The following is a 22,852-nucleotide window of genomic DNA, read 5'->3' as shown; positions in this document are numbered from 1 at the left end:
TATAAAGAAAAAAGGTTAACATTAATAGGGGTGCCCAAACTTTAACATATGACTGTAAACTAAGACTATACACAGAACTGATGTCATCAAGGGGAAGCAGGGCAATATGTCCTTCTCCTTACACCTATCATATAAAGCTGTGCACAGATTATAGAATACTTTGGTCTGACCGCCAATCTACGATGTACTTGCAAAGTTTTTCTTACATGATGATTATGAGACACTATCTTTATCATAGCTAGCTTTTCAACATTTCACTTAGAAGTGATTAAAACACATTCTATAATCATAAATTCTTGCAGAAAGCATGGCATATATACATTACATAATATAGCCCAATCCATGGATTCCTCCTGTAATGTATAGCAATATATAGTGTACTTTCTTATACTACAGATTTTTCAAATCTGCACTGCAGGGTGCGCTTTAATTGTACATGAGATATCCTCCATACACATTAGGCTAATGTAATTCGAACCCAGTGATATCGACAGGTTCAGCCAAAGGTCTAATGTGTATGTGAGTTCGGCCAACTGATGGTCAGGAAAGGCGCATGTCTGAATTCAGACTGGGATCACATTGTTCTCCCAGAGATATGACGCCTCCTGACATGTCAGTCAACGGCTAGAAAACACAGAAGTGCTTGGCCAAACAAGCGCTCCTGTGCATCTGAAAGTCGGTTGAGATGGCTGTTGGCCAAACGTTTGGCCTAAGCATCATTTGACTGACTGTCATCTAATGTGTATGGCCAGTTTAACCCCTTAAGGACCGGGGTTATTTTCGTTTTTGCGTTTTTGTTTTTCGCTCCCTTTCTTCCCAGAGCCATAACTTTTCTATTTTTCCGTCAATATGGCCATGTGAGGGCTTATTTTTTGCGGGACGAGTTGTACTTTTGAACAACACCATTGATTTTACCATGTCGCGTACTACAAAACGGGAAAAAAAATTCCAAGTGCGGTGAAATTGCAAAAAAAGTGAAATCCCACACTTGATTTTTGCTTGGCTTTTTTGCTAGGTTCACTAAATGCTAAAACTGACCCACCATTATGATTCGCCAGGTCATTACGAGTTCATAGACACCAAACATGTCTAGGTTCTTTTTTATCTAAGTGGTGAAAAAAAAATCCAAAGTTTGCTAAAAAAACCCCCCCAAAAAAACCCAACACCATTTTCCGAGACCCGTAGCGTCTCCATTTTTCGTTATCTGGGGTCGGGTGAGGGCTTATTTTTTGTGTGCCGAGCTGACGTTTTTAATGATACCACTTTTATGCAGACACGTTCTTTTGATCGCCCGTTATTGCATTTTGATGCATTGATCAAAAAAACGTAATTCTGGGGTTTAGACTTTTTTTCTCGCTACGCCGTTTAGCGATCAGGTTATTGCTTTTTTTTATTGATAGATCGGGCGATTCTGAACGTGGCGATACCTAATATGTGTATGTGGGATTTTTTTTTTACTGTTTTATTTTGATTGGGGCGAAAGGGGGAGTGATTTGAACTTTTAGGGTTTTTTTATTTTTAAACATTTTTTTTACTTTTGGCATGCTTCAATAGCCTCCATAGGAGGCTTGAAGCATGCACAACTCGATAGGCTCTGCTACATATGGGCGATGAGCAGATCACCCATATGTAGCAGATTTACTCCTGTGCTTTCAGCGCCGACCACCGGGCGGCGCTGAAAGCCATCAGCCTGGAACAACCATAGAGGTCTCTATGAGACCTCTGGTTGTCCAGGCAACATGACGCCGACCCCCGATCACATGACGGGGGTAGGCGATGAGCTCACTTCCGGCCCGGCGGCCGGAAGTGCTATTTAAATGCCCGCTGTCAGCTTTCACAGCGGGATTTAACTAGTTAATAGGTGCGGGCGGACGGCGATTCCGCTTGCGCCTATTGCGGGCACATGTCAGCTGTTCAAAACAGATGACATGTCCTGGCTTTGATGCGGGCTCAGCACCAGAGCCCTCATCAAAGCAGGGGAGATGTCTAATGACGGACTGTGTCCGTCATTGGACATTAAGGGGTTAAGAGGTCCAAAAGCAGTAACAGATTTAATCGGCCATTTGAATAGCAGACCTTGGAAGAAAATGGATTATTAGTCAATTACTCTAGATGTTTGCATAGAGACTCATTTTTTGTTAAGTTGTGCCTGATGGAAGGGCTGCCTTAGTGATCTGAATAAGGAAGGCGTACAAACAGTTTCTGAATATAAATGGTGACAATTCAGCCTGTTTTTCTATTTATATATCAGAAATGAAGACAAAATGACAGGACATACTCTGCTTTTATAACTACAGACATGCCATTGTGGGGGTAATGAGTCTTTCTGACTCCTTAGGGCCCTTATCCAAATATTGTTCTATGGCAGTATATAACTTTTGCCTGTTTTTTGAGACATCTTACAACTATATTGTTGCTTGAGATTTTTCAGTGAATGTTAATAACGCATCATACACATATTAGATTAGATTAGATTAGATAAACTTTATTGATCCCGGAGGAAATTACAGTATTACAGCAGCAGAACAAAGATCAAGAACATTACAAGAACAATACACACTTTACAAAATAAGTCTATATGGACAGCAGATGCGGATAGACTGGTACTTGTAACTCACCAATTCCCCCCCATACACTTTGAACTTCATTTAGTCTTGGGATGCTTTACACTTATACATTTGTTAAACATCCCCACAGCTGTCGGAACAAACGATTTTCTATATCTTTCCTTTTTACACATTAGTTGGAGTAGACGCTTGCTGAATGTGCTCTTTTGCTTCGCAAACAGTTCATAGAGCGGGTGTGTATTGTTGCTCATTATAGCCTTGCATTTCTTAGTAATTCTATCCTCTAATACCTCCTCGAAAGTCCTGAGTTGTAGACCCACCGCCGCACTAGCCTTCTTGATAAGTTTATTCAGCTTATTCGCGTCAGCTGTGCGCACACTACTACCCCAGCATATAATTGCATCAAAGATTGCACTCGCCACAATGGATTGGTAGAACATTTCAAGCATTTTGCTACACACATTAAACGACCTTAACTTCCTTAGGAAGTAAAGTCTACTCATCCCTTTCTTGCAAACCTTCTCCATATGGCACCTCCAATCAAGCTTGCTGTCCAGGTGAACCCCCAAATATTTGAAATTCTCCACCATCTCCACATCCTGACCATCAATAGTGATAGGTAAGCAATCCTTCATGCACCTTCCATAACTCAACACCAGCTCCCTGGTTTTCTTTACGTTGAGTTCTAAATGGTTAGCCTGGCACCAGTCAACAAAGTCCAAAACCACCCTTCTGTATTCCTCCTCCCCCCGGTCTCTCTCAATACCTCCGACTATCACTGAGTCATCAGAGTACTTCTGAAGGTGACAAAGGTCTGATTTATACTGAAAATCAGCTGTGTATAACGTAAAAAGGAATGGCGACAGCACCGTTCCCTGAGGGGCTCCAACACTACTCCGCACACTATCCGATACGGCCGCCCCCAACCTCACAAACTGTGGCCTGTCCGACAGATAATCAATGATCCAATTCACTAGTCCCTCATCAACCGCCATTTCAACCAGCTTTTTACGTAATAATAGTGGCTGTAAGGTGTTGAATGCACTGGAGAAATCGAAGAACATGGCACGCACAGTGGTTCTATCATTGTCCAAAAAGGAATGTACTGTTTGTAGTAGATACGCTACAGCATCGTCCACCCCCAGACTCTGCCGATACGCAAACTGAAGGGGGTCCGTAAAAGCAGACACCCTCGGACACAAGTAGGCAAGTACAATTCTCTCCAAGGACTTCATCACATGCGATGTTAAGGCCACCGGTCTATAGTCATTATGGGAGCTCGGGAAGGTAGTCTTGGGAACCGGCACCAGGCAAGAAGTCTTCCATAGAACTGGTACTCTCTGTGATTGTAAGCTCCAGTTAAACAGGTGCTGGAAGACAGTGCACAACTGATTCGCACATACTCTGAGGACACGTGGACAGATACCATCAGGCCCTGCTGCTTTACCCATGACCAGCTTACTAAACTGTTCCCTCACATCATTTTCGGAGATCAAGAAAGACTCCGACTTCCTCCCCCCAGTTGATATTGCTCGTCTCTCCCCGGCCCTCTCCTCTGTTGACATGGCACATTTATTGTTGAATCTGTTGAAAAAAACATTCATTTCATTAGCCATGATCAGCCCCCCACCCCCCTGATCTGACCTTGCCTTAAACCCAGTCAAAAGCTTCATTCCAGCCCACACTTCTCTGGAGTTGTTATGTGACAATTTATTTTCCAATTTAATTCTGAATGCTTCACGGGCAATCCTAATTTTCCCCTTTAAGTCTCTCTGAACAATTTTCATTTCCTCCTTGTCCTTCCTTTCAAAAGCTTTTTTTTTTCCTGTTTAGTAGATGTTTCAATTCTTTTGTAATCCAAGGCTTATTGTTTGCAAAACACCGAACCTCATGAATAGGTACAATATTGTCAGTACAAAAGTTGATGTAATCAGTAACTCTCCTGGTAACCTCATTAACATCATCATTAGGTTCCCTGGCACATAACACCTCCCAGTCTGTGCATTCAAAGCAGTCTTGTAAAGTCTTTTCAGCTGCCGGAGACCATTTCCTTATCCGTTTAATTGTCGCTGGTTGTTTGCAGACAACTGGTTGATAAGCTGGAGACAATAGTATGAGATTGTGGTCAGATTTCCCCAGGGGGGGCAATGCAGATGATGAGTAAGCATCCTTAACACTGGCATAGAGGAGATCCAATATATAATTGTCCCTTGTAGAACATTTGACATATTGATAGAATTTAGGTAATGAGATCTTGGCTCTATTAAAATCCCCAGAAATGACAGTTAGAGAGTTAGGGTGTTTCGTCTGAAGCCGGGCAATCACCCCAGACAGTACATCCCCAGCTGCCTCTGGATTTGCAGATGGTGGTATATACGACACCACTGCAATAACAAGAGAGAATTCTCTAGGCAGATAGTAAGGCCTGAGGCCCACTGCTAATAGTTCAATGTTTGGGCAACAATGTCTCTCCTTTACTGTTACATGCCCCTGATTACACCATCTGTTGTTAATGTACAGTATCACTCCTCCACCCTTCTTCTTACCGCACTTCACTCTGTCCCTGTCAGCCCGAACCATTTGAAACCCCGGTACCGATATACTTGAATCCGGGACGTCCTCATGCAACCAGGTTTCTGTAAAGCACATGAGACTGCATTCCCTGAACTCCTTCTGGGTCTTACTCAGAGCCAGCAGTTCATCCGACTTGTTACCAAGCGATCGTACATTACCCATGATGATGGATGGGACTGCAGGTTTAAACCTTCTCCTCCAGGACTTGGTCTTCTTGCCTGCTCTGCAACCTCTGAAAGGTCTCCTCATTTCCCGTGGAACATGTGGTATTGCAACTGCTGGAGAAGACTTTGTCCTGCGCATTTCCAGAAGACGACTCCTTGAATACACTACTCGATTAGCGACAGACCTAGGGACAACCATCCGATCAGTGATTCCATCCATCCCGGGAGACCTCTCCATGGCATACTGTATACGGTGCTCTCCGCTGAGCACATATGGCTGTATCACTGACACAGGCTGTGGGCAGCAGCATACATCCGTCGGTAGTATTAGCTGAGATGGACCATATTGCGTACCCCAAAGTGGCCATGCCAGCAGGGGACTTGTGGGTGGTAGTGGAGGATCCGGGTAAAAACCATATGCAGTGTGCCCAGCGGCAGTAGAAAGTGTGGGGGTGTGCTGCATTTTCCATCCCACAGCAGACCAGCGTGCAGGAACGTCGCAATCCACGAGATGAAAACGTTGCATAGATCCAAGGTTGAAATTAGAGGTCCAAAAAGACATCAGGAAAGGTATAAAAGACTGTAACAAACAAAATAAAATAAAATAATAGCTGCTGCAATGGGCTGCCACTAGCAAGGCGCCCTATTGTCTCCACAGTCTGGCAGAGAGCAGACAGGCACGTCTGCACACCTCTGAGTCCAGGAGATATGTGAGATAGATTCTACTGTTCTTGTAGATGAAGAGGCTCTATGAATGTGATACCACCCATTACACTCTATTGATGCAATACCACCCATTACACTTTATTGATGTTATACCACCCATTACACTGTATAATAATACGGTAATCTTTATTTTTATATAGCTCTAACATATTCCGCAGCACTTTCCAGTTTGCACACATTATCATCGCTGTCCCTGATGGGGCTCACAATCTAAATTCCCTGTCAGTATGTCTTTGGAATGGTTGTGATAAAACCCATTACACGCTATGGATGTAATACCACCCATTACACTCTATGGATGTGATGCCACCCATTACACTCTATGGATGTGATGCCACCCATTACACTCTATGGATGTGATGCCACCCATTACACGCTATGGATGTGATGCCACCCATTACACTCTATGGATGTGATACCACCCACTACACTCTATGGATGTGATACCACCCACTACACTCTATGGATGTGATGCCACCCATTACACTCTATGGATATGATATACCCATTACACTCTATGGATGTGATACCACCCATTACACTCTATGGATGTGATACCACCCATTACACTCTATGGATGTGATGCCACCCATTACACGCAATGGATGTGATGCCACCCATTACACGCTATGGATGTGATGCCACCCATTACACTCTATGGATGTGATACCACCCACTACACTCTATGGATGTGATACCACACACTACACTCTATGGATGTGATACCACCCATTACACTCTATGGATGTGATGCCACCCATTACACTCTATGGATATGATACCACCCATTACACGCTACGGATGTGATATCACCCATTACACGCTATGGATGTGATACCACCCATTACACTCTATGGATGTGATACCACCCACTACACTCTATGGATGTGATACCACCCTCTATGGATGTGATGCCACCCATTACACTCTATAGATATGATATACCCATTACACTCTATGGATGTGATACCACCCATTACACGCTATGGATGTGATACCACCCATGACACTCTATGGATGTGATACCACCCATTACACTCTATGGATGTGATGCCACCCATTACACTCTATGGATGTGATGCCACCCATTACACGCTATGGATGTGATGCCACCCATTACACGCTATGGATGTGATACCACCCATTACACGCTATGGATGTGATACCACCCATTACACTCTATGGATGTGATACCACCCACTACACTCTATGGATGTGATACCACACACTACACTCTATGGATGTGATACCACACGCTACACTCTATGGATGTGATACCACCCATTACACTCTATGGATGTGATGCCACCCATTACACTCTATGGATATGATACCACCCATTACACGCTATGGATGTGATATCACCCATTACACGCTATGGATGTGATACCACCCATTACACGCTATGGATGTGATACTGTCACGGACGTGGTGTGGAACCAATGTGCCTCGGACCGCGGAGAGCCTGGAGGGGCGTGACTAAGCGTGCACCAGACTGTTCACTAGAGCCTCTGATGGTGAGGTTATGCTTGGCTCTCGATACACACCAGGTGCCACTCCAGGACAAACCAATGGATGCTTGGCAGCTGGACCCAGAAGCACAGACTGGATGGTGCGGCAGACAGAGTTCGTATCAGAGTGCAGCAGGCAGAGTTTGTATCAGAGTACAGCAGGTAGGATCTGCACCAGAGTGCAGCAGGCAGGATCTGCACTGAAGTGCAGCAGGTAGGATCTGCACCAAAGTGCAGCAAGCAGGATCTGCACCAAAGTGCAGCAAGGACTGGTATGCAACCTTACGCAACTTAGACTGCAGAACAGGAAGGTTACTCAGGCACCTCCCCAGTGGGGAGGAAGCAATATATACATACTGCCCAACAGCCATTGGCTGGGGAGGAAATAGCAAATGCATGCGCTGGCCCTTTAAGAGGGCAGGAGCACGCTCGCGTGCTCTAAGGACATGGCTATAGGCCTGAGTGGAAGATCTGCTGGGAGCATGCGGAGCATGAGAAAGAGGAGAACCGACTGCAGTGCGGGTGAGTGAAGTGACACACCGGAGGCCCTGCCTGTCAGAGTAGGGATCCAGTGTGGTGCTAACAGATACATCCATTACACTCTATGGATGTAAAACAACCTTTACACCCTATGGATGTGATGCCACCCATTACACTCTATGGATGTGAAATACCCTTTACACCCTATGGATGTGATGCCACCCATTACACTCTATGGATGTGATGCCACCCATTACACTCTATGGATGTGATGCCACCCATTACACTCTATGGATGTGATATACCCATTACACTCTATGGATGTGATGCCACCCATTACACTCTATGGATGTGATACCACCCATTACACTCTATGGATGTGATATACCCATTACACTATATGGATGTGATATACCCATTACACTCTATGGATGTGATGCCACCCATTACACTCTATGGATGTGATGCCACCCATTACACTCTATGGATGTGATACCACCCATTACACTCTATGGATATGATATACCCATTACACTCTATGGATGTGATGGCACCCATTACACTCTATGGATGTGATGCCACCCATTACACTCTATGGATGTGATGCCACCCATTACACTCCATGGATGTGATGCCACCCATTACACTCTATGGATATGATACCACCCATTACACTCTATGGATGTGATGCCATCCATTACACTCTATGGATGTGATATACCCATTACACTCTATGGATGTGATAACACCCATTACACTCTATGGATGTGATATACCCATTACACTCTATGGATGTGATGCCACCCATTACACTCTATGGATGTGATACCACCCATTACACTCTATGGATGTGATATACCCATTACAATCTATGGATGTGATGCCACCCATTACACTCTATGGATGTGATGCCACCCATTACACTCTATGGATGTGATATACCCATTACACTCTATGGATGTGATGCCACCCATTACACTCTATGGATGTGATAAACCCATTACATTCTATGGATGTGATACTGTCACGGACGTGGTGTGGAACCACTGTGCCTCGGACCGCGGAGAGCCTGGAGGGGCGTGACTAAGCGTGCACCGGACTGTTCACTAGAGCCTCTGATGGTGAGGTTAGGCTTGGCTCTCGATGCATGCCAGGTGCCACTCCAGGACAAACCAATGGATGCTTGGCAGCTGGACCCGGAAGCACAGACTGGATGGTGCGGCAGACAGAGTTTGTATCAGAGTGCAGCAGGCAGAGTTTGTATCAGAGTGCAGCAGGTAGGATCTGCAGCAGGCAGGATCTGCACCAAAGTGCAGGAGACAGGATCTGCACCGAAGTACAGCAAGGACTGGTATGCAGCCTTACACAACTTAGATTTAGAAACAGCACCCCTATAGCTGTAAGCCTTCAAATTTACACTTGAGAACTATATTTTAACATGCACTAAATTGAGAACGTAGAGCGCTTGGAAAATATATAAGCCATGTGTCAATTCCATAAAAAAACACATTAATGAAACAATATACTTACCTTGCTAAGGCAAAAACATCATCAATCAATCCAGCTCTATCTCCAGGTGTAAAAACCTAAAACATCAGACAAATTGTGAAAATATTAACAGTACATATATAATTGTACATGACTGTAGAAACAGTTACTGCAGTGAAACTGAGACTGCATATTTAAGTGCTTGATATTTTTATGGTTGTTAATGGAGATAATAGCCAATAGGCTTTGATTATGGTAATATAAGGAATTTTAATATTAAATAAAAATGTAATATCATTCACATAAAGAAAGTGATGGGGCCAATTAAGACTGGCATTGTACACATCAGTCTTGATGAAGAGTCTCACCAGAGTACAAAGTGCCTAATTCATTAAGCGGAGCATATCTGTTAACTTGTGTGCACAACCTCCAGCAATGTACTCCAGTAAGGAGTGAGTAAGACACGCCACTAGTGTAGTGTAGCTTATCATGAATTTGATGGACTGGGATAGTCAAGCCCCATCCTGCCCATGTCCTGCAAAACTACGGCCATGTAGTTGGCTAGGTCTGTCGTATAAATGCCAAATATAGCAATTTTTTTTACGCAACTTCGGCCTTGCATAAAAATATTGTGAGTAGTTAAGGAGTGTTTAACCAGAATTCTAGAGTAAACATATTAATGAATTGCCTCTAATGTTTCTATTTTGTATCTTTGTACATACCTCATGTTTTTGCTGCAACAAAGTTGATAGATTACTCCATACTGGAATTTCATAATTTACCCGGAAAAATCCAATGTGCACATCATTAATCTTTAAGAACTCCACAGTGGTACTATCATAGGGTTCCAAGGTTAAGGAAGATGCTAAAGTATAGAAATATACATGATTGGATTATTAGGATCGTATTATTATTATTATAAAAAATATTAATGCATTAATATAAAACTGTATCCTTAAAATAAGTTGCCCCATTAACATTACGTATAACCTATTCAAAAGGATAAGTGATAAAAGTATAATTGCTAGGGTGTCCCAAAAGGCAGGATGCAATTCTCAAATCATGGGTGCCAAAAATGTTAATGAAGACGTAGTACACATATTAACATAGCTCTATTTACTTCAGATGAACAGATAGCCATTTCATCAGCCCGGTAGAAGTGAAAACATTGGCGACTGTATCAGTAAGTAGCATAGCCACGTCCTGTGCTGCTTATTGAGCGCCATGTACTCAAAGATCAGAAGACAGGGACGGTGATGAACCTTTTCTAACTTCTCTCTGGGGGGTCCAGCTATCTCTGACAACTTGACTTCCTGTCGTGAAGCTGCACGATTTCCATTGGGATTTTTTATGTTTCAGACCCATGTATTGTCATATGTTGTATCTATTTCTTTTATAATGTTAAGAACAGTCATGAAATGGTCACGTATTCACCTGTTTGACATTCTCCTTTTTTGCCTAACAAATCATGAGATTGTCTTTTTACTTTTGATTGGCTATTTTATATTATATATTATTGCATCATTTTAGAATACATGGTTTAGTATGACTAAGAGCACTCTGTGTTCAAAATGAGTTATAATTCCTTGTTCTCGTCTGTCCTGGATTTTATTTTTTATTTTTTTATAATGCTGAACAGTCATTTTTATCTATGCAAGCAATCCAGACTCTACTTCCTTTGTCATACCGATTCAATAACAATTTGTTGTCATTTTTGTACAGAAATATCCAGTGAAAACAGGATTGATACCTGTGAAGAGATAGAGCAGGGAGCACTTATTACATTAATATTATTGCAATTTAATAGATATTTTCTTGATGTGTTTTATTAGTGATTTGCTTGCTCATCAGTTCATCCTCAGGAATCAATGCTTGCATTCAGTGACAGCAGGCAGAAGAAGGCGTGAAGGTTGGATCTTATGTATACCTAAGGGGCCCGTCACACATAGCGAGATCGCTGATTTTGTGACGCATCAGCGATCTTGCTGTGAGTGGCACGCATCAGCGACCGGCCCCCCCTCCGGGTATCGCTGATCATGCAGGAATGTCCTGGGCCATTTTTTGATCATTGGTCTCCCGCTGACCAGCGCGCATTGCTGCGTGTGGCAGCGGGAGACCAACGATCAGCGAGCTCCCAGTGCTGTAAGCAGACACTAGGAGCTGGTATCAAAGGTAAATATTGGGTAACTAAGCACACGCGCTGCTTAGTTACCCACTGTGTACCTTGGATACCAGCGTGCTCATGCTGGGAGCTGGTATCCAAGGTAAACAGCGGGTAACTAAGTGCCGCGTGCGCGCTTAGTTACCCGATATTTACCTTGGATACCAGCTCTCAGCTCGAGCACGCTGGTATCCAAGGTACACAGTGGGTAACTAAGCGCCTCGCGTGCTTAGTTACCCGATATTTACCTTGGATACCAGCATCCTCGCTGGTCCTGATCGCTGGTGTGTCTGCCTGTTTGGCAGCTCATCAGCGATCATGTAGCGATGCACCAGCGATCCTGACAAGGTCGTATAGTTGTCGGGATCGCTGGTGCATCGTTTGGTTTGACGGGACCCTTAGGCCAGACTCTATCAATCTCATCAGTATCTCAAGTTCTCATGCCATTGTAATCCCAACCCTAGGCCCATTGTGTGAATGGGGACTGTAGACCCAGGGGAAACGTCACTTCAGGGGGTCCCACATGCAGTCCCAGTTGATGGAATATGCTTTATTCTGTGAGCTAAAGGAAAATGTTTAAGAGGGAGGGAGAAAAAGACACATTATTAAAGCAGGCAGTTGTTGGAGTGATTTCCAAGGGAGAAGATCAAAGCTGGGATGGAGGGATGGTCTAGGGAGTTTGGGAGATTGGTTGCCAGCTCAGCTGAATCCTCATGCTATGGCTGAGTGATCTGTCGTCTGGATTTACAAATTTCCATAAGGATTATTGATCTTGGATATGTAATAACGTGCAGGAGGAGTATATGTCACCACGGAACAGGCAGACCAACAGTAAAAGGGAGGTTTATTTACAGGGAGTAAAACAGGCAAACATAATATAACAGAGAAAATACTGTAACAGATAATATCAGAGATTGAAGAAATATCAGAAGTGCACAACACTAGGCAGTTATTCTCTTATGGGATGGCAACTTATCAGTTCCTGGAGAACTTGATAGTAGAAATCACTCTTCTCCCACGTAGGCACCCAGGCACAAGGGATGCTTGATGTCAACAGTCTCTGGTATCCTAGGTATAGTACAACTGGCGTATGAGGGGTTAACGTGGAGGCTCAAGGGGTATGATGATGGCGGTATCCCCCTGTATGCAATATCCTTCCCTCTGCCGCGGCAGCGGCGTTCCCTCACCAGGGTCAGGGGGATCTGCCTGTGCCAGTCTCTCTTGGCAGGTCAGTGTCACATTACAGTCTGTTCCTTGGTCACAGGGAAGCGTCTCAGCCACTGAATACAGCCTGTCTGCAAGGAAGCGTCTTGCCACTATCACAGTCTCTCTAAGGAGATTCACAGGGAAGTCTCTAGTCACAGCATACAGCCCTTGCTCTGCACACACAGACTTCACATGGGGATCAGGAAACAACTTTTCTGTCACTGCAGACTCCAACTGTTAGTAGTCACAGGACACCGTCTCTGCTTCTCTGCAGGTCTCAGTCTGTCCACGGGGTCAGGACGCAGCTCCACTGTCTCCACAGTACTCAGGCTCACTTACTAACGTTCTGCTGTCCCTTTGCAACAATACCGCAGACTCTCTCTGTGACTAGGAGCTCTGTCTCTTCTGCAGTCTCTATCAGCGTCCTTTCCCTGGGAAGATTCCTGCTCTCTGCTCTCCTCTCCTGGCCCCCTGTGCTGGCCCCCTGTGCTCAGCCCCTCCTCTGTCTCCCGGGGAACCTGCTGCCCTGTTTAACTGTTTGAGGCATGGAGCAGAGAGGGCAGCCTTCTCATGGCTCTTCTTGCACTTCACCCCCTTACATTCCCCCTCTCTTTTAGCTTGCCATTCCACGGGCGAGGGGTCTTCGTGCTTCTCATTACTCTGTTGTGGGTAGACAGATACCTGTGAACCACGCATCTGCTTCAGTCTTTCTTCTGCCCAATACTCCCGAGCCAACTGATTTAGGAGTTGCTCATCGGTTAGGTTTGGATGCTCTTCCTCTACTTCGTTGTCAGCCGTAGAAGACAATTCCTCAGATACCTTCTGTGTTATCGAATTAACTCTTCTGACGGCTTCTACTGTCTTCTTCTTTTTCTTCTTCTTCTTGGCTTTGCCGCTAACAGCCCTTTTGCCCTTTACTTCATCATCAACGGGAAATGTAGGGACTTCTTGCCTGGGCTCCTCAGTTAGGGGACTTAGTCCTGGCAATTCTTCACCACAGCTCCCCCCTCTTTGACAGGAGTACTTTCATCCAAACTAGAACTAGAGGGATCAGGGTCATTCAAGCGGGAATCTTCAACATCCACATCGGGCGTCACTTTCCAGGAGTTTTCAGCCACACTCCCTGTTTCACAACGCTGTTCTATCTTATTTGCCCAGTTGGAATCTTGTGAGCTGACAGATGGCACAGGCCCCACCTCAGGGGACGACACTAGTGGCTCTTTTTCCTCATGGACTGGAACCGCAGGTACGGATATTTCAGAAACTCTTGTCTCCATCTCTCCTTGGTCGGTTGCTTGTGGCGGGTCTGATAGTAATTCAACTCGATGGACCATTTGGGCAATAGGTTCCTCCTCCTCTATGGGTCGAACTTTACCGTCAGGCCTCCAGACGCAGGTTGGGGTTCTTCCAATCCTGCCTCCATGTGCCGGGACAGTACAGACAAATGTTCGTGGACAGTCGACATCCTCTCTGCCTCTTCATGGCATCTGACACCAGAACACTGTCTTGCTCGGCGTGGGGCTCTCCTTCTTCCGCCATACCTTTCCTTCCAGGGGTGACGCTCTCTCCAATTAGCAGGACCCTCAGAGGGGTGAGCGGGTCTCTGCCACCGCCGTTCTCGGGTAGGGCAATTTCTGGACCAGTGTCCCACTCTTCGGCATGCCCAACACTCACGGCCGCATCTATCTGGTGGGTGCTTTGGTCTGTATTGCTGACCTCGGTGGGAAGCGTCACTCATCGGTGGTTGCCCTTCACTCCTGGACACATGATTACGCTCTGGAGCCATTGCTGAAATCTTCTTCATGTTCCGCACTTCTCCTCCTCTATCTTTCTCTGTGTACTTCCACACGTTCCCTCGGGACATGCCGCTGGTTCCCAAGACAGCAGTGAGGGCTTCTCCTAGACTCTCAATCTCCTTCCGGATTCTTCTTATCTTCAGCCGGGAATCCCGGATCCATGACATCTCTTATTCATTAGGGCTGAGTACTCCACAGTTGCAGCATGTAGATGGTCTTCTTCGCTGAGCAGCACTAGTCTCACATTGGGGGGGGAGTTTCTATAGCAGGGGCCCTCTTATATTCGGCCATTTCCTCACGGATCCACTTAATCTTTGCTTTCAGGGCTTCCTCCCATTGAGGGGCAGTTACCTCCCTGCTCCATACCTTCCCCACTGGTGCTAACACTCCCTGCTCCTGCTCACGCGTGCGCGCCTCACCCCCAACCTGAAAGTCATGTCTGGTTTCTCCCGCACGCGCTCTCGCAAGGCCTGCTTCATCAATACATCTCCCAAGCCCGTCACTAGTTGGTCTTGCAGCACAATGTTAATGGACCCTACGCCTACACCATCCTTCCATTTAATAGCAGTGTGGAGCTCCTGTAGGGCATTCATAAACTTGGTCACGGTCTCCCCCTCTCTTTGCACCCGATGAAACAGTCGCATCCATAGTTCCCCTACGTCAGTGGGGTCCCCATGTGTCTGCTCTAGGATACGTAACACTTTCTGTAGAGTATTTCTTTCTAGGGGGGGTCTATGCATAACAGAGTCCCGTGCCTCCCCCTCTATGGCCATCAAGGCTATTTCTGCCTCTAGGGCTGGTGCCAAGGGGTGCATCCACAGTAACCCTTGAATTCTCTCTGTCCAGCTCCATAACATCACATTACTCCCATTAAACCTCGGCATCTTATTTAGCATGGCTCCCAGTGGAATGCCAGTCCTGGGGCCTTCCCTGACTGCTTGGTCCGCCTCATCCGTGCCTGCGTGTGACATCCTGCTGACTACGCCAAGTGTAATAACGTGCAGGAGGAGTATATGTCACCACGGAACAGGCAGACCAACAGTAAAAGGGGGGGTTTATTTACAGGGAGTAAAACAGGTAAACTTATAATATAACAGAGAAAATAAACAGATAATATCAGAGATTGAAGAAATATCAGAAGTGCACAACACTAGGCAGTTATTCTCTTATGGGATGGCAACTTATCAGTTCCTGGAGAACTTGATGGTAGAAATCACTCTTCTCCCACGTAGGCACCCAGGCACAAGGGATGCTTGATGTCAACAGTCTCTGGTATACTAGGTATAGTCCAACTGGCGTATGAGGGGGTTAACGTGGAGGCTCAAGGGGTATGATGATGGCGGTATCCATCTGTATGCAATATCCTTCCTTGTGCCGTGGCAGCGGCGTTCCCTCACCAGGGTCAGGGGGATCTGCCTGTGCCAGTCTCTCTTGGCAGGTCAGTGTCACATTACAGTCTGTTCCTTGGTCACAGGGAAGCATCTCAGCCACTGAATACAGCCTGTCTGCAAGGAAGCGTCTTGCCACTATCACAGTCTCTCTAAGGAGATTCACAGGGAAGTCTCTAGTCACAGCATACAGCCCTTGCTCTGCATACAGACTTCACATGGGGATCAGGACACAACTTTTCTGTCACTGCAGACTCCAACTGTTAGTAGTCACAGGATACCGTCTCTGCTTCTTTGCAGGTCTCAGTCTGTCCACGGGGTCAGGACGCAGCTCCACTGTCTCCACAGTACGCAGGCTCACATACTAACGTTCTGCTGTCCCTTTGCAATGATACCCCGGACTCTCTCTGTGACTAGGAGCTCTGTCTCTTCTGCAGTCTCTATCAGCATCCTTTCCCTTCAGCTCCCCAGGCTGCACTCAGAGAAAAGCCCCAAGATTCCTGCTCTCTGCTCTCCTCTCCAGGCCCCCTGTGCTCAGCCCTTCCTCTGTCTCCTGGGGAACCTGCTGCCCTGTTTAACTGTTTGAGGCATGGAGCAGAGAGGGCAGCCTTCTCATGGCTCTTCTTGCACTTCACCCCCTTAGAGATACATGGACGTCGGTTGTGATATTTGTCATTTGAAGGAGCCTGGACTATGACTACAGACTATACTGGTGGGAGATACGAAAACTGTGGGCCAGCCAAAAGTTGGGAGACAGTGAGTATCGCCTGATACATTGGTAGCGTGACTATTGACCCCATGGAAGGGATCTTGTGTATAGAGGACCTTGTATTTTGTCCATCTACCTGGATTAGTTGTGCAACTATGGATGTATTGATTACATCGTTAACCTGACTAGGTGATTTTTATAACACACAATCTCAGATTGTCACAAACCATAGTTTATTATGGGACTTTTCCCCATCATCCATCACATCACAGCAATTTTAGTGCCATATTGATTGTAGATCTGATTGTGTAGCACCCCTGAGGGTCCTGTTGCCACAGAGGTACTGCACCTCAGCCAGAGGTGTGGTACCCCACTCTCGGGTAAGGAGGGGGCACTACCTGGTACCCACACACTAGCATCCAACACCACACCTCTCCAGGCCAGGGGGAAACTAGGTAGAGGGTGTGGGTGGAGGAAGTAGATAAGGGTAGGACAGCTGGAGAGAAAGCTGACAGTTTGTAGTGGAGAGTTGTCATGGAAATGGGAGTCAGATGGAGCAAATGTCAAGAGAGGAGAGGTGGAGAGGGGCTTCAGTGGAAGAGAAGGGGTCCTAGGGGCCAGGGAAGTGAAGAATCCAACCGTGGAACCCGAATCCATGCCAACTGTAGTTGGGTGGAGGGACAAGAGGGAATGAGCCAGCGCAGAGAGACGACCTGGGAAGGTACACAAGAAGGGGTTCCTGGAAAAGTGCACCCAAATTACCCGAGAGCTGGTTGGACCACCGACCTGGAGAACACAGCTCCTGGCTGGTGATTGTAACCTAAAGACTGTGAGTAAAGTGTGAAGACTGCACCCTGCTGTGTCCTCAAATTTATTTACTGCATCACCTGCCCTTCACTACAACAGTTACCATCATCAACTTAACCCTATAACTGCCCTGGGGCCCGCTCTACCCATGGAGAGCTGTAACATCTCTGCTGCGACACTAACCGCCCCAGTGGACCTGACAGATCGCAGCATTGGCCATCTATTGCCGAACACCACGGGTGGCGTCACAACTTAATCCCCTATAAACTCTAGCCCTTATATTTCATGGCACACCCAGGGCCACGGACCGGGTCACTGCTGCCGTGACATACCCTGAAGAACTGATTGGCCCAGACGGAGTACCCCCGGCCCTAGCGGGCATCGCAACTGCAAGCAGCGATATATTATTATGGCCCCCATGTACATTAGATGGCTGTTGGCCGAACGATGTTTTCAGACAATCAACAGCCATCTCTCACATTATGAGAGATGCAGGGCAGCACGGTGGCTCAGTGGTTAGCACTGCAGCCTTGCAGCACTGGGGTCTTGGGTTCGAATCCCATCAAGGACAACATCTGCAAGGAGTTTGTATGTTCTCCCCGTGTTTGCGTGGGTTTCCTCCGGGCACTCCGGTTTCCTCCCACATTCTAAAGACATACTAATAGGGAATTTAGATTGTGAGCCCCATCGGGGACAGTGATGATGATGTGTGTAAAGTGCTGCGGAATATGTTAGCGCTATATAAAAATAAAGATTTATTTATTTTTTTTTTATAGGTTGAAGATGGACTCAAAATCAACTCCCAAACCTACTGCTAGTTTTAAAAGACACTTTCTTCCAGTGTATTGGAAATAGTCTGCATCTTTCAAGAAAACCATAGTTTTTATGTAGGGCAATGCTCCAATACATGTATTGAAGTACTTCATTGCTTGGCTACCCAGTAAAAGCTTTAGGCTGGAGTCACACACAACCATTAAAAAAAGGTCCCATTTTAACAGTCCGAAATCGCACAAAGGTATCTTAACCATTGATCCGCTTTTGATGCGATTTTTCTTAATTGATGCGATTTTAATCGCATGTAAGGATCCGTTTGACATCCGTCTGGCGAGATTTTCTCGCAGGGTAGCTAAATGGACATATAATGGAGCCCAATGACAGGTTTCCCCACACAAAGAATGAATAGATCTAGACACATATATATATATATATATATATATATATTATACATGTCATAGAGACACATTAATATATATATTACAAATTCATACAGTTCATCATAGCAGAATAGCCGCAGAAACATTTGCCGGCTTTTGTATAATTATTCTCCTGCTCGACATGAAATGACACATGGTTTACATATAGTTAACCATTTCATTTCATGTTTTTTTTGTTATGTCTATCACAATTAATTAGATGAGGGTTTGTGGGTAAAATTAGGGACTTGTAGGGGTTAATTTAAGGGGTTAATTCATTGTATTAAATTGCAGGGACTCCTGCTGACGTCACTGAGGCTGCAGGGAGTCCCCGTAATTTCATACAACGAATTAACCCCTTAAATTAACCCCTACAAGTCCCAAATTTTACCCACAAACCCTCATCTAATTAATTGTGATAGACATAACAAAAAAACATGAAATGAAATGGTTAACTATATGTAAACCATGTGTCATTTCATGTCGGGCAGGAGAATAATTATACAAAAGCCGGCAAATGTTTCTGCGGCTATTCTGCTATGATGAACTGTATGAATTTGTAATATATATATTAATGTGTCTCTATGACATGTATAATATATATATATATATATATATGTGTGTCTAGATCTATTCATTCTTTATTTAACCGGTCTCTGATTTTACTGTATTTGAAGGATTGCCGGCTTTTGCTACATGACACCGGGTGCGATTTTATCGCAAGTCACACATCTAGTCCGTTTTTAGTCCCATTTTTTCTCGCCCCCATAGACTTGCATTGTCGAATCCGATCAGAAAATTGGTGACAATTGCAGCATGCTGCGATTGTCTCGGTCCGAGGATCGGATCCGATCAAAAATCGCATGATGGGAGATGCCCCATAGAATAACATTGGGACGAATGCAATGCGATTTTTTATCGCATTGCATTCGTCCGATTTAATCGCCAGTGTGACCCCGGCCTTAAAGATAAAATAATTCCTGACCTGACTTAAACAATATTGAGAACTTGTAGGCCCTTCGTAAAATGGAGATTTACAAAAAGAAGTACACTCTCACTGAACACTATCTGGGAGGCGATGGTTGGTGCTGCCTAAAAAGTTGATCGTCAACAGATTAACCCCCTAACACCCAATGACGTGCAGTGTCCGTTATAGTGTGCCTCCCCCTGTTTGCTGTGGGCTCCAGCAATGAGCCCGCACCTTTTCCAGCACATGACAGCTGATCTGATCAACTGTCATGGACCCCTTAAACCTGCGGGTGAAATCGCAATCCACCAGCGGCTGTTAACATGTTAAATGCCACTGTCAGTCTCTGACAGGGGCATTTAGCATTACAGCGCTGGATTCACATCGCATAGCACGCCCATCGGCACCCATGTCACATGACCGCGGGTCGACGATGGGTTGGCAGGACAATCCAGGGTGTGCAGCAGACCGCTGTGGTTGTCAATGTCAGGTAGCTATGAGTGCCACCCTGTGGTTGGCACTCATAGCAAGTGCACATTTCTGCTACACACAGCAGGACTACAGCACAGGCGATCAGATGATTGCAGCTTCAAGACTCCGATGGAGACTATTGAAGTAATAAGTGAAAAAAACTTGTTTTTAAAAATATTAAAAAATGTAAAAAATATAAAAGTTTAAATCACCCCCATTACCCCATTCAAAATAAAACAATAAAAAATGCACATATTTGGTATCGCTCAGAAACACCCAAACTATCAATATATAAAAAGAATTAATCTGATCGATAAACAGCATAACGTGAACAAAATTAAAACGGCAGAATTATGGTTTTTTTGTTGCTACAACATTGCATTAAAATCCAATAACAGGCGATCAAAACATATCTACCCCAAAATGGTGTCCTTAAAAATATCAGCTAGGCACGCAAAAAATAAGCCCTCACCCAACCCCAGACCACGAAAAATGGAGACGCTACGGGTCTCGGAAAATGGTCACTTTTTTTTTTTTTTTTCAATCTTTGGATTTTTTTTTTCCACCACTTACATAGAAAAAAACCTATACATGTTTGACATATACAAACTCGTAATGTTTTGGAGAATCTTAATTGCAGGACAGTTTTAGCATTTAGTGGACATGGTAAAAAAAACAAAACAATTATAGGATTGCACTTTTTTCCAATTTGACCGCACTTTGAATTTTTTTTTACTGTTTTCCAGTACACTATTTGGTAAAACCAATCATGTCATTCAGAAGTACAACTCATCCAGCAAAAAAAAGCCCTACCATGGCCATATTGACAGAAAAATCAAAAAGTTATGCCTCTGGGAAGAACAGACGCAAAAATAGAAATACCCTTGACCCTTAGGAGGTTAAGAAACAAACTGTCTCCATGGATGAAAGGCTTATGACTAATATTGAAAAAAAGGGGAGCCATATTGGTCACTGATATTTTTTTCAATCTCTGACAGCGGCATTTAACATGCGCTTCTGGCAATTGTGCAGGAAATCTGCCCATCGGTGACCCCCGTCACGTGATCGCGGGTTACCGACGGGTTGGAATGACAACCAGAGGTCTCCTGGAGACCGCTATGGTTGTCACGGCCAGACTGCTATGAGCGTTGCCCGATGGACGGCGTTCATACCAAGTGAGATATTCTGCTACATACAGGCGATCTGATCAAAAAATGATTAACCTGATAGCTAAAGTACGTAGCGAGAACAAAGTCTAATCGCCAGAATTACTTTTTTTGGTCGCCGTGACATTGCATTAAAATGCAATAATGGGGATCAAAAGATCGAATCTGGACCAAAAAAGTATCATTAAAAATGTCAGCTCAGTGTGCAAAAAATAAGCCCTCACCCAGCCCGAGATCACGAAAAATGGAGACACTACGGGTATCAGAAAATGGCACAATTTTTTGGAATTTTTTTCACCACTCAGTTAAAAAATAAGCTAGACATGTTTGATGTCTATGAACTCGTAATGACATGGAGAATCACAATGGCAGGTCAGTTTTACCATTTAGTGAACCTAGTATGACGCAAAGCAAAAACAACTATGGAATTGCAATTTTTTTGCAATTTCACCACACTTGGATTTTTTTTTCCCGTTTTCGAGTACACTACATGGTAAAAGCAATGGTGGCATTCAAAAGTACAACTCGTCTCGTGAAATACAAGCCCTCACGTGGCCATTTTGACCAAAAAATAAAAAAGTTATGGCTTTGGGATGAAAGGGAGCAAAAAATGAAAATGTGAAACAAAAAATACCTCTGGTTGTTAAGGGGTTAAACTGTTTTGTTAATAATCTCACTTTTGCTCATGAAAATAAACAATTGAGTTGGGAAAATGTCTATATTTTGTTTAGATATTCTCCTCATTTTTCCTTTCTTAAATATTCAAGTTTCAGGCTTATTAACCTTTTGGATTGACAGACAGCGCTGTAGTTGTTCAAAAATAAAATTATTCAGCAAAACAAAAGTTGCCTAATAACTGTGCACACTGTGTAGTAATGGGACAACAAAAAAAAAATCAAAATTGTCTGATTCTTCTCTTCCCCAACATCTGTCGAGGGAGAGTTAGGAAGACCCCATACACTTTAGATAGTTGGACTGTCCTGCTGAAATCGGCAGGGGACGGCAGGCTTTTAGTGTGTATGCAGGCTTCAAATTTGATACATTTGACCCAATTTGAACCTTTTTTTGCTTTCTAGTTGCCAATGTGGGTCGCCCCGTCCCAGGGCTGTGGGGTACTAGGTACCGGGCCGGTGTCAGGGGGATGTGTCACAGCAGCAGTGACCCGGTCCGTGGCCCTGGGCACCCAAGTAATGGTGGTTTTATGTAATGGTTTATATGAATAATTTGTGACGCCACCTGTGGTGTTTGGCAAGCAAGGTGTTAAGCCAACGCTGCGTGCAGATCCTCTGGGGCTGATGGTGTGTTGCAGCATAGATGGTATAGCTCCTCACAGGTGAAGCTGTAACCCCAGGGCAGTGTATAGGCGCAGGTAGTGTAAAGGAGGATACCCAGATGTAGCGGTGCTGACAGTGTTGGCGCACAATGAGGGGAAGACACCAGGGCTTGTAGTTCCAAAGCTTTACTCACAGTTCGTGGTA

At 44.8% G+C, this 22,852-nt stretch overlaps 1 protein-coding gene across 1 annotated transcript in view; it reads right to left on the bottom strand.

Annotated features, from left to right (window-relative positions):
* The window catches only part of ENPEP (glutamyl aminopeptidase), a 107,842-nt gene that overhangs the window by 21,323 nt on the left and 63,667 nt on the right, over nucleotides 1-22,852 (bottom strand). The window contains exons 12-13 of the mRNA XM_073571968.1: nucleotides 10,233-10,375; nucleotides 9,553-9,608 (exon numbers count right to left, since the gene is read on the bottom strand). Coding sequence (XP_073428069.1) covers nucleotides 9,553-9,608; nucleotides 10,233-10,375 — 199 coding nt within the window. The remainder of the gene's footprint in view (nucleotides 1-9,552; nucleotides 9,609-10,232; nucleotides 10,376-22,852) is intronic.

The sequence above is a fragment of the Dendrobates tinctorius genome, unplaced genomic scaffold (assembly GCF_039654945.1).
Source record: "Dendrobates tinctorius isolate UK_male_01 unplaced genomic scaffold, ASM3965494v1 ptg000030l, whole genome shotgun sequence".
Classification (NCBI taxonomy): domain Eukaryota; kingdom Metazoa; phylum Chordata; class Amphibia; order Anura; family Dendrobatidae; genus Dendrobates; species Dendrobates tinctorius.
Note: the sequence above shows the minus strand (reverse complement) of the source record. Positions and strands in the feature narration are given on the sequence as shown.